The sequence below is a fragment of the Peromyscus maniculatus genome, chromosome 23, assembly GCF_049852395.1.
Source record: "Peromyscus maniculatus bairdii isolate BWxNUB_F1_BW_parent chromosome 23, HU_Pman_BW_mat_3.1, whole genome shotgun sequence".
Classification (NCBI taxonomy): Eukaryota; Metazoa; Chordata; class Mammalia; order Rodentia; family Cricetidae; genus Peromyscus; species Peromyscus maniculatus.
This window is the reverse complement of record NC_134874.1, coordinates 53,714,830-53,725,733: the sequence shown is the minus strand read 5'-3', so window position 1 is coordinate 53,725,733 and position 10,904 is coordinate 53,714,830. Positions and strand designations below refer to the sequence as shown.

The following is a 10,904-nucleotide window of genomic DNA, read 5'->3' as shown; positions in this document are numbered from 1 at the left end:
GTCTGACGTTAAGATGTGAGTGAACATGGCAGGCTAACTTGAGAGTGGTTTCCCAGAGAGTTTGCATTTCTGTGGCTGCTGCTGCAGTCTCCACTTTTCAGTCCAAAGGGGCTGTGGGTCAGCTCTCAGAACCTGCCAGTGACCTGAGGGCTGGAAAACGCAATTCTAGTGTCCACATGGACTTATCACGCCACCTGAGCTTTTACATCTGTTACTATGCTCTGTTAACATTCTAGCTTTTTTTTTTTGTCTTTCTTTCCCTGTAGACTTAAATTCCTTCTTTTGACGTCTCCAGAAAGACAATCCAATTTTCTTAATACAGATGTTGTTGTCTTGAAGTACAAAGGCCTTTTAGAATACCTAATCTACAACTGGGAGGTGGTGGTGCACTTCTTTAATCCCAGCACTCAGGAGGCAGAGGCAGGCAGATCTCTGTGAGTTCGAGGCCAGCCTGGCCTACAGAGTGAGATCCAGGACAGTCAGGGCTACAAAGAGATACCTTTGTCTAAAAAAAAAAAAAAAAAAAAAAAAAAAAAAAAAAAAAAAAAAAAAAAAAAAAAAAACATCTAATCTACCATTTGCCAGCAGTGGATGTCTGGGTAACAGTTTTTGCTCTGGCTCTGTGCTCCTGATAGCAGCTTTTGCCAAGAGTGACAATTCTGGATAAATGGAGCCTGACTTAAATTATTTTAGATTTAGGACAGCACAGTGTGAGCTCAGATTTTCTTGACTATACAAGAGTAGGTGACTGATTTGCTCAACTAAGGGACACAAAAGGCTGATGGGACCATGTGATTCGGCATTTCTTCTGCCTGAGGGGTGCCAATGAGCCTGTGGTCACGTCTAAGAGGGTCCTATAAAACACCACCAGTATTAGTGACTAATGAATTAATTCATGACCCCACCTTGAGAAGCTAACATATAGTTATAATCACAGACACCATGATTCTACAGCAGAATTACTTAGGTTTTTCCCATAACAACTTATGATCAGTAAATTACCCAGGAGAACACTGTCACTCTTGGCTTGCTACTGTAGGATCTGATTTCTAGTGTTTGTTATTATATAAATTCATCTTTTTGAGGAGAAGTCTTACCTATTTATGTAATTATGCATGGGATATCAAGATGCTCTTTACCCTACAAACAGAAAATGACATTAAACTGGTAATGGATTGAATTTATGGATAAAAATCAGTAGAATCTTAGGGTAGTCTTTCTTGTTGGACTGTTTTGGACCTCGAGCCCCCAAATAATGACACGGAAACTTATTATTAATTATGGATGCTTGGCCTTAGCTTAGGTTTGTTCCCAACTAGCTCTTAAGACTTAAATGAACCCATTTATATTAATGTACGTTCTGCCATGTGGCTCAGTACCTCTCCGCCTTACTGTAAGTCTGACTTCCTAGGTGTCTCACTGGAGTCCCCTACATGCCTAGACTCATCCCAAGTTCCTCTCTCTGCCCGGAAGTCCCACCTAACCTCTCCTGCCTAGCTATTGGTGGTTCAGCTTTTTATTAAACCAATCACGATGACGCATCTTCACACTGTGTACAAATATCCCACAACAGATCTGTAGAGAGGAAAGGTGTTTCTGTCTCCACCATCCTCGGGTACAGTGGGAGTGTGGCCGTTTGCGTGAGAACGCCCTCCCTAGGCTCAAGTGTTTAAATGCTTGGTCACAGGCAGGGCAACTGTGTGAAGTCTTAGCAGGATTAGGAGGTGTGACCTTGTGGAGGAAGAGTGTCACTGGGGGTGGCTTTGAGGTTTCAGATGCCCATGGCAGACCCAGTTTCCTTTCCTCTCTGTCTCTGTCTCTCTCTGTGTGTCTGTCTCTTTGTCTCTATTTCTCTGTCGTCCCCCCCCCACCCCCCACCCCCCCCCCCACCCCCCCGCTGCACCACACATGCTGCCATGCTCCACACCATGGTGACAATGAACTAAACTTCTTTCTTCCTTCTTTTTTTTTTTTTTTTTTTGGTAAGGGAGTGTTTCTCTGTGTAGTCCTGGCTGTCCTGGAACTCTCTCCATAGACCAGGCTGGGCTCTCTAGAATGTCTATACAGGTTACTCCGGTAGAGACTGGCAGCCTGCACCCCTTATCCAGACAGAACCAGGTGCCTCAAATTTCAGCACACAAACTCCCGGCAATTAGTAAGAACCTAGTTAAATTGCACTGGATAGTACGTCATGTATTTCCATGAACTCTTGCAGTATTATTATCAAAAAGACACTGCAGACAGAACATTGTAACGGGGGTGGAGGGGCTGGGGGGGATGAGGCGATTCGGGTGAAGATCACTAAGGTGCTTGTGTACTTCTCTGAAGCAATTTGCCAAGTCCTCCTTTCTAGCTCTGCGTGAAGCAGCCCCCTGGGACCCCCTTGCAGAGTGTGCCTTTAAGGAGAAGCTAGATTCGTTCACCCCTGCTTACACACGTACATCATGTCCCTGTGTGCATTTCAGCCTCCGCAGTTGCAGGTCAGGCACCCACGATGCATCAGATATAAAAATGCATTGACTGCCTTCCCACGTCAGGAGTGAGCTGACGGTGTTCCTAATCATTACTTATAATTACTGAATTCAGCATCTTCCCATGTCAACATCTCAGAGATTACCTCTGAACAGCCTGATACAGACAGGTGAAACAGCTTTTGCAAATTCAGTTATTATTAAGCTTGGGCTTAGCATTAATGCAGAATTCTAAACCAAAGTCTTTGAAGTTTAGACACCTTTTTCTTTCCCCAAAGATACATTTTTTTTTTTTGTGGAGAATATATTTAAACTTCAAATAGCCTTGTGATGGCCAATTAATGGTACTTAATTTTAAGATTTATGCTTTAATTTTAACACCCAACTCTCAGCATCCATCATTCTGGCAGTACACGAATCCGACGTGATCTCATCAGCACAGTGAGTCTTTTTGGTTTTTTTTGGGTTTTTTTAAGTGATGGGGTTTGTTTTTTGTTTGTTTGTTTTTTGCTTTTTGCTGTTGTTTTTGTTTTCATTTTATCTTAAAAGATCTCGAGTTCAGTGGACAACAGCAAAAAAAAAATGTTTTCTGATGTTTCTTTAAACATCAGAAAAGCCTTCACACACTTCTTTTCATGTTTGATGTTTTTTTTTCCTTTTGTCTGAAAGACAGAAGAGCCTGGACTTCAACGTACCGAGAGAGTGTGGAAAGGAATGAAGCTCACTTCTTAAAAGGCACAGGATCTGACTTCTTTATGTGATAAATAAAATATTTTGTGTCTCCAATTCTGTTTGAGATCTTAGTCTATCACAGACTTCAGGGAAAGAGACCGTCAGCTCCACCTGCCGACGGCGGCCACTCGCTGCTGCTGCTGCTGCTGCTGCTGCTGCTGCTGCTGCCGCCGCCGCCGCCGCTGCCGCTGCTGGGAGCAGGGGGTCGCGACCCTTCCCAAACCGTCTGCTCTCACCCGCGCTACGGCCCTTCTCCACAGACCGTTTGCAGTTAGTGAAAAGATAAAGAATCTATACTCTGCCAAGGAAACCCTGCTTGTGTTTCCGGAATATCCTTTAGGATTACCCTCGGAGCTTACACGAAGCCCGCCGTTTAAAAAGCCGCTTTGGGGTGTGAGTGAGAAAAGACGCCACAGTGGCTTTAGTAGGTGTGAGACCCAGACTTGAGTTTAAGCAGGGAGCTCTGTGCTTTAAAACTTGACTGTGGTGATGAGGAAACCGAGCAAAGTTTAAAGTATTCGGTGGCTATTTCACCTGATGAACACAAGGCCACACTTCGAACCCCTACCATCTGTCTGAAGGTCACTTGAAAACCTCTCAACATGGTCCCTAGTGTCCTTCATGTATGTGTTAGCAAGGAGTTTTTCTCTCATTTGCATCACGCATAAAAACTACTTCTAAAGCTTCCCAGACAATTCTTGGGATCCGTACATATGTTCAGATTAAGAATGGGTAAAAGCTGCTCCAGGTGCTTCGAAGAAAAACATTAAGCTATTAAAATATTGGTTATCTAATAAGGCTAAAGTGCTCTTTACATCACCCTTTTACACCAGGATGGACGTACTGGCCAGGAGCACAACTCTAAGTTTAGAATAAAGTAAAGCAAACAAAATGTAAGGACAGGGGGGAAAAACCCCACAGGCTCCCTAGTGACAAGCGTTGGTGTCCCTTCATGCCAGGAAGGTTTCAGCTGAGCATGCTCAGACACATGGGAGGCACCAGACTCTATCAGAACTCCTTCCAAGGAGCAAGGAGGACACGTTGAACGCAGCTGCTGCAAGCCTACCGCTCTGTCCTCTGATGCCGGCGGCGGCGCCTCTCTCGCTCAGATTGATTGCAATGTGGCTCCTACTTCAGGTCATCGTTCTGACGGAGGTCAAAGGTAAGGCTGCTGCTTTCTCACTTTACCTGACTACGATTCCCGAAGATTAGAAAACCCTTCTGTGGTGTTTGCAGTAGACTCAGTGCAGGGTTTGAAAAACAGACACCCCAGTGTGCATCCCACAGAAATGATCCTTAGGAGCTTGAAGCGCTGTACAGCCACGCAATTTCCGAATGCGACATGCCTTCCCAGAAACTTGACTTTTCATGTTCTTAGAACTCGAGATGAGCTGTATTTTAAAAATCAATGTTGACATACCAATTATAGCAGAGAAAAAAATGTATTTTAGTATTTCCTTCTGAGAGAAGGGTAAACTCGTAAACTGAAAGATGTTTTTGTATAAATCCAACCAATTGAAATATGCCTATAAAATGCACGTAATTAATTGTTAGTGGCTGGGTTGCTTTTTCTTTTTCTTTTTTTCTTTTTTTTTTTTTTTTTTGGTTTGTTGTATATTAGTTTGTTTGATTCTGTTCATCTAAACTAGGGACTGCAAACTCCAAGCAAATAAAATAAAGCCTCTAAGGATTCACCTATTTAAAATATAAAAATGTGTATTCTTATATAACTTTTTTTTTACCTGTTCTGAGATTTGGAAAACTGATGTAAAGTCTTCACCTCCTAATCAGTAGTTTTATGCTTTTAGAGCTATGAACAGCTAAGCCGTTTCAAGTTGAAGTAAACATCTAATTTTCCACTTAGCATCCACTCCCAGGGTAGTGAACTCATTACACTTTGGCTCAAAAGGTATCCAGTTAATTCATAGTTTTTCTTTTAAACTTTTGAGTATAAATATTAGAATTTGAAATTCCTGGGGGGGAAAATCTCTTTTTTACCTACTCAGTTTAATTAAACAAATTCCGAGTGAACGGTTTTCATCTTTAAGTAAAATGTACTGCTTAAGAGCACAGACACAATTTCCGAGCATAAAATGCAGTGTTTAAGGACAACTACCAACAGATTTTTTAAGTATTTCAGTCTTATTTTGAATTTGTAATGACACTAAAACTTTGTTTCACATTACGTGTAAAAGGCCCTATCCCAGTGTGCACAGCGCGGCTTTGGATTTTGTGTTTTAACCTCTCTTACATGGAAATCTGTCCTCTAACGAGAAACAATAAATTCAGCTTTCAGGAAACCACGGCTTTAGAAACAGGGGGTCTGATTTGGTTGAAGATCTAAATTCAGAAGGCCGTGTTCTGTCCCCATTCAATTTTGGAGGATGGTCAAGAAGGGAAGAGCGAGGAGAAGGTCTTTGCACTCTCTAACGAGGCCTCCCTCCCTCGATGCTCAGGACTTAATGATCGCCAGCTTCCTTGCTCATCACTTTGTGCCTGGGTGTGCTGACCCCAAAGCCGCTCTAAGGTGACAACTAATGATTTACGATAGCATCGGCGCTGAAAAGTAGCGGGAGAGAGAAGAAATTTAAAACACATCATTTGGATTATTTCTGAGGGCCTAATTTTAGATTTATACCTCAAACCTAATAAACGTTCATTGATTAATTACAATTCTCTGATACATTTTATTTTCTAAGTTTGCATTACTTTTCCACGTCTTCAACCTTTATGTTTACCTTGAGTGGCTTTAGAAGTGCACCGTGCTAGTCAATACTGGCATCTCAGGAAACTGTAATTATTTGTTTTATAATTGCTAAAGTTCTTGTATTGTCTCGTTCATTTCTTGACATTTAAAACAGTAAGGCTCTTTATTATAACCAAATGAAGGCCATTACTTTGTTTCCCCTCAGAATAAAAATTGCTTTCCTGAGTTAAATTTGTGATCACTTTTTATGAAAGAGCAGTTTAAACTACAGGATCATTTTCTCTTTGGACCACGATCACTCGAGTGCTCAAAAAGTAAATTATATTTACTGTCTTAACCAACAACTTAAGTCTCCAGGCATCTATCATGATGTACACTTTATCATTAATTATTTCACTCTGGTTTATTGCTAACCTGATCCAAACCACCTTAAAAGGGATTTTAATGAATGAATAGGGACAGTGTTTCAAGCTCAAACAATGTGCCTCTGTAGAAAATTAAAGTATCAAGTACGGAGACTCCTACTTGCTAACTACCAACTGCTATGTCCTAAAATCATTCGCTACTTGTCAATAAAAGTGATAACGCAAAGCAGAGCCCAGGCGGCACTGTGCGGTGAGCAGTGTTTGAGTGCCCCCTAGTGGCCAAGTTGCAGCTAGGCCTTGAGGGGTTCTTTCCAAACCAAGGGTTCTTTTAACTTGGGCGCTGAGACTACAGAAAAGCTTCTCCTAGTACATTTTAATTTCACACAATTGCACTCATGCTGTGCCTAGCTGTGAAAATCAATTGTACTTCAAGCCAATCTTCTTGAAATTCTTTCTCGCCATTAATGGAAAAATAAATTTGCCTGCTTGAGGCAAAAACAGAGCCTGTTTGGGGCGGGTAAGCTGGGACCCCAAGGTCAAAATATTCTCAGGTGAGTCACTTCCAGAAGTACTGGCTCTGCGGGCCTCGCTCAGGTGCCCCCCGCTCAGGTGCGCCCCCCCCCCTCAGGTGCTCCCTCACGGGGAAGAAGCATGGCCAGCTGTAGCAAAGACTTTCAAAACACCTTCCACCTGAACCCCAAACACAAAACTGGGACGCTCGCTGCAAGCAAGCTAATGCCGAAAAAAAAATACACAAAAAACCAAAAACCTGCATGCTCTTTAAATTTCGAAAAAATGCTGTCTCAAGGAAAACTCAACTAATAAGGAATTATTTGGGGGTAAAGTAGTGAGTAAAAATAAAGGCACGGAGCTTTTAGAATGAGCCGGTATCGCCAAACTTCATGTTTTACTTATTCAGTAAATGTGGAACTTGCTAATTAAGCAGAATCAATGTGTTTGTCTTACACAGATATACTAGTGGCGGTACGGGGATCATTATGGGAAAATAAAAAATGTTTTTTCTGTGTGTTTAAATTACAGTGCACTAATTTCTCATGGCTACACTTCCAGGGGAGGGGACCTTGGAGGGTCTTTGTATAAAAACAAAACAATTGATTTTGCGTTTACATGATAAATAGGCATTTGAACAGTTAAGGCTAGAAAAACACTGCACTTGAGAAATTAGCCATGTTGTGAAGAAAAGGGCCATTAAAACGTGTTCGATGACAACTGATAGAATTCTAGCCCCCCTTTCTTCTCTGGCCCTCCTCCTGCCCACCGACCCCTCCCTGACTTGGCTCCTTGCCTCTGTCCTGGTGATGCCCGCTCCCTTTGCTCCTACTCCTAAGTAGGAATATTCTGATTTTGTTGTGTTTTGCTTTTTGCTTTCATTTTTACTTCACCTTTTTAATTGGCTTGTAAAACTTGAAGCCAGTTAATGGAGGGGGTTATCATGTGCTGTATCTCTGTGTGCCTATGATGCGATGTTCAAATCAGAATAAACAAATATTCCGCACAAACTTTTTATTTCTTTACAGCCAAATCCTTTAAAAGCCCTTTACCTTTTACTGACGTGCATTGATAGTGCACATCAGCAGGACCCTGTGTGATGGCTCCAGGGTGCACCAAGCAAAACAGGGTCATTTGAATTTCCCTGTCTTTCACCTGTCTCCTCATGCTTGGAGTGTGTGTGCACCCATCTTCCAGAGAGAGAGAGAGAAATCATGCACATTCTCCGATGTAAAAGTTAAGAGAATCTCCCTGGATGTACAGCGCTGGTCGCTGGAGGCTGAGGAGACTCGAGGAAAGGAGACAGACAGAAATCACCAAACCCGAAGGGGCACGGGCTGCTGTCTACAGCATGGTGGTATGACCACAGGTCACCACGGCCTGTCGGGGATTTGGGGACGTCACTGCTTCGTGGGTTCACTTCCTGTGTACTTCACCTTTGTGACCCCCTTCCTATCACGTCTCCACCCCCGCTGAGCTCTCCGTTTTCTGCCTGGCCTCCTTCCTCTGAAATCTTCCTGGTTTCCCATGTCGGTGTTTCCTCGCTGTCTTGTTCCACAGACCCCATCTCTCAGCTCCCTGCGGACCCTGCCACATCCCGCCAGCCTCCGGGGGCTGCTCCGTCAGGGTCGCTCACATCTGCGGCTGCATTTCCACTTGGGGACCCATCCCTTTCAGCAAGACCCCGCTCAAGGTTCCTGGCCTCTCACCAGGAATATTGCTGAGCTTCCTCCCCACGGGCTCCCTGTAGCTTCCTGCTTCCGGTTCAGCTCTACTTTCCTTCCTGGCGTTTGTAGCTGTCCCCTCGCGTCCTGGCCTGATCTATAGTCATCTCTAAGGTTGTGTGGGCTGAGACTGGGGCACAAAACCCAAACAGAGCCAAATGATCATTATATGTTAGCTCTTGATTTGTCCGCAATCCTGAAAACTAGGAAGCACCAAAAACGAAGTTTGATTAAGTTTGTCTACAGATTTAGTTTAAATCAACCAGGGGCAATCTAGAATCCTTCTTGACACACATATTGTAAAAATGCATTAATTTGTGCTAGAGAAAATTAATTCACTTGACTGAAAAATATTTGCCTTAATCAGCAGGAAATAGTATGCAATCATTAGCTTTCTAAGATTAGTGCATAACTATGTATATGTACATTCGAGCTGGTTGCTCTTGCCAAGGACCCTGGATTCAGGTTTCCAACACCAATGTGGTGGCTCATAACCCTCTGTAACCCCAGTTCTAGGGGATACGTTACCCACTTCTGATATCTTTAGGTACCAGGCGTCTGTTCTGCCTGAATGCATGTATGTACACCCTATGTGTGCAGTGCCCATGGAGACCAGAAAATGGAATCAGATTCCCTGGGACTGGAGCTACAAATGGTTGTGAGCTGCCATTCAGGTGCTGGGAATCGAACTCACATCCTCTGGAAGAGCAACCAATGCTCTTAACCACTGGCCTATCTCCCCTGTCTCTGTTCATGGAGGTTTTTTTTTTTCTTAAGGATATAGATTTTAAACTATTTCTTAAAGCTATTTTATACCCTAGTCCTCCAACATAAGTTCTCCCTGTGCTTGGCCCTGGATTTGAGTGTGAGGTTGGAGAAATTGTCCTCCTGCTCTTGACCCTCTGCATGGTGTGTGTCCGCACAGGCAGCTCATTTTAATACTTCAGGTATTTTTGTCTCATGGATGATCCAGGCCTAAACCTATGTCCTATTTACAGAGCCCCCCCCCCCCCATTGCTTTCCTGTTGGCTGTGAGCAAAGGGTTTTATTGAGATCACAACTTTGGGTGGCCAGTCAGAGTGGTTCTCTCCTGGCCCACTCAGGGGCCCTGGTACCGGCCTCTGCTGACCCAGCTGCATTCAGACTTCTCAAGCTACCATTGACCCAGACTCTGATCATATCAACAGTGGCAGGCTTTCATGGGGCATGGAAGCATATGTGGGATTTTCCCACAGTGGGGTGGGGTGCTTTCCCGAAGTCAGGAGACACCACATGCATGCAGTGCCCACAAAGGCCAGAAGAGGGCACCAGATCCCCTAGAACTAGAGTTGAAGACAGTTGTGAGCCACCATGGGGTGTTGGGATCTGAACGCAGGACCTCTGCAAGAGCAGCCAGTGCTCTTGATTTTGATTGCGAAGTCTGTGCTGTATCAAGACGGAAACATGGAAGGGTGCACATAGCAGAGCTGCGAAGTCACTGAGTGAAGAGTTGTTCCCGGGGCGAGAGGCTGGAGAGACGAGGTGGCACTCGGATACGGAAGCTGATTTAGGCTGATCAGTGTGAGGTCATAGTCCTGACTCTTGCTTTGGCTCTCAGCATATCAAATGCCAAATGCTCAGTCACCACAGCACTGGAATCATCACCGAAATTCTACTAACCACCAGTAATGAAGTTAAAGAAAGAGACCCCGTGGGTGCCAGAGCCAGAAGACGTAGTAGGTATGGAGGGGCCTGAGATACTGCACAGTTGAAAACGCACACAAGGTGGTTCTGTTGATCTCAGAGATCACCCTTCTGATGTGTAGGAGGATGTCGAAATATTTAAATTTTTAAATTTATTTTATGCATATGGGTGTTTTGCCGGGGTATGTGCCACATGCATGCACTGCCCACAGAGGCCAGGAGATGGCGCCAGATCTCATGCATTTGGAGTTACAGAGGGTTGTGAGCCAAAATGTGGGCGCTGGAAGCCGCTCAGGTCTTCTGAAAGAGCAGACAATGCCCTTAACTACTGAGCCATCTCTTTACCCCCAAGTCATTTTTTAAAAAGAAAAATATAATAATTTTCATTATACAATCTGTGTGTATCTGAATGGCTAATTGAATCCACCTGGATCATTTATCACACTAATTCTACTAGTAAGGCTTTTTGTTTTTTAATTTGGAGATGATAGGGACACATTAATTATTTGGCAAAGGAGTTGCCCATCCCACACTAACAATCAATGTACAACCTCTTAGCAGATAGTATAATTCAAAATTTGAATATGCAAGTTTACCTACAATCTTAATGTTAATTACCATTCTGTCCTATAGAAGACATTAATTATGTCATCACAAATGGCAGCAAAACGGGACTTTCCGCTCTGGGACCTGAGTCTCTTCGTCACTCACC

At 43.6% G+C, this 10,904-nt stretch overlaps 1 protein-coding gene across 1 annotated transcript in view; it reads left to right on the top strand.

The window, feature by feature from the left end:
- Positions 1-3,924: 3,924 nt before the first annotated feature.
- The window catches only part of Rxfp2 (relaxin family peptide receptor 2), a 62,429-nt gene continuing 55,449 nt past the window's right edge, over positions 3,925-10,904 (top strand). Inside the window, exon 1 of the mRNA XM_006979605.4 lies at positions 3,925-4,365. Within this exon, the coding sequence (XP_006979667.2) occupies positions 4,284-4,365 (82 nt within the window). The 5' untranslated portion in view covers positions 3,925-4,283. The remainder of the gene's footprint in view (positions 4,366-10,904) is intronic.